Genomic DNA, 1,041 nt, shown 5'->3' with positions numbered 1-1,041 from the left:
TAGGACCAAAAACGGTAAGGGATAAGGGACACTCCGTAGACTTCTAGGTCGGGAGACTAAAATGTCGTGCACTGAGGGGGAAGGGTGGGATCCCCCTCTGGCAGAGCGCGCGCGTTCGGGGGCGCGTGTAGGGGGTTATCGGGAGACCACCCGTAAGGGACCGGTACGGGGCCGGGCGCGAAGCGCAGTAGGGAAAGTAAGGGAAAAAGTGGGAAAACAGAGCCCAGGAGGGGCGGAGCGGTAGGGACAGCTGTCGCGCGGAGGGCCGGGCGTGGCGGGACGACGCGCGCGGTAGAGGCAGGAGGGAATCGGGACGTAGATGGCTCGCAGGGTACCGTCGTGGGACGGGGACCGACGCGAGGCTACGACTCCGTTCCAGAAACCCGAGTTGTAGACCCAAAGCTTCGTGAGGATTTACTTAGGGTCGGACGTCGGCTATATACTAGCCGACGTCGGAGCTATAATTAATTAAACTAAAAGAAACTAAATTAAAACGACGGCAGCGACGACCGGAGAAACTCCCCTTGGGGAGGTATGACAACCACTACACGTGGGGGGGTGACACCTGGACACAGGAGCCTTGACGCCTGGTTACACGTGGCGCGCGGTACACGTGTGTCCCGGAGAAGGAGTCGTGCTGGCCGGGGACAGGTGTCCCCTGGGAAAAGGAAAAGGTGGGTCAGTGCACTACACTGGGACAGCCGTAATAAAGGCTACGAGTTTCTTATTGGATTTGACATGGACGCCCACATGCCAAGTTGGATGCCATCCGGGTGGAAGCAAAGCCCACCTCAAAAACTCCCGGGAATAATCAAAGCGGAACATAGCATCTCCGTCCTCAACGTAGTTTTCATTTAAAGGACGATACGCTTCTTCGAGTTGCTCGTCCAGAAGAGCGCAAGCAAGTCTGCTACAGTATGGTATCTACAAAGATGAATTCCCTCACAAAGCGGAAACCTCGAAAAGTTAAAATTATACTTCCCCCTTCCAGAGACACCCCACCAAGCTATAGATACGCCTTACTCCAATTCTACGTCTGCC

General features: G+C 55.7%; 1 protein-coding gene across 1 annotated transcript; it reads right to left on the bottom strand.

Moving 5' to 3' along the window:
- Positions 1-687: 687 nt before the first annotated feature.
- Positions 688-825, bottom strand: CHC_T00000919001 (hypothetical protein). The gene has a single exon (XM_005711446.1). It carries the CDS (start codon positions 823-825, stop codon positions 688-690), a length of 138 nt encoding a protein of 45 aa, XP_005711503.1.
- Between the last annotated feature and the right edge of the window lie 216 nt (positions 826-1,041).

This window comes from Chondrus crispus, genomic scaffold (genome assembly GCF_000350225.1).
Source record: "Chondrus crispus Stackhouse genomic scaffold, scaffold_730, whole genome shotgun sequence".
Classification (NCBI taxonomy): Eukaryota; Rhodophyta; class Florideophyceae; order Gigartinales; family Gigartinaceae; genus Chondrus; species Chondrus crispus.
The sequence above is the reverse complement of the archived record's forward strand: the minus strand, read 5'-3'. Positions and strand labels throughout refer to the sequence as shown.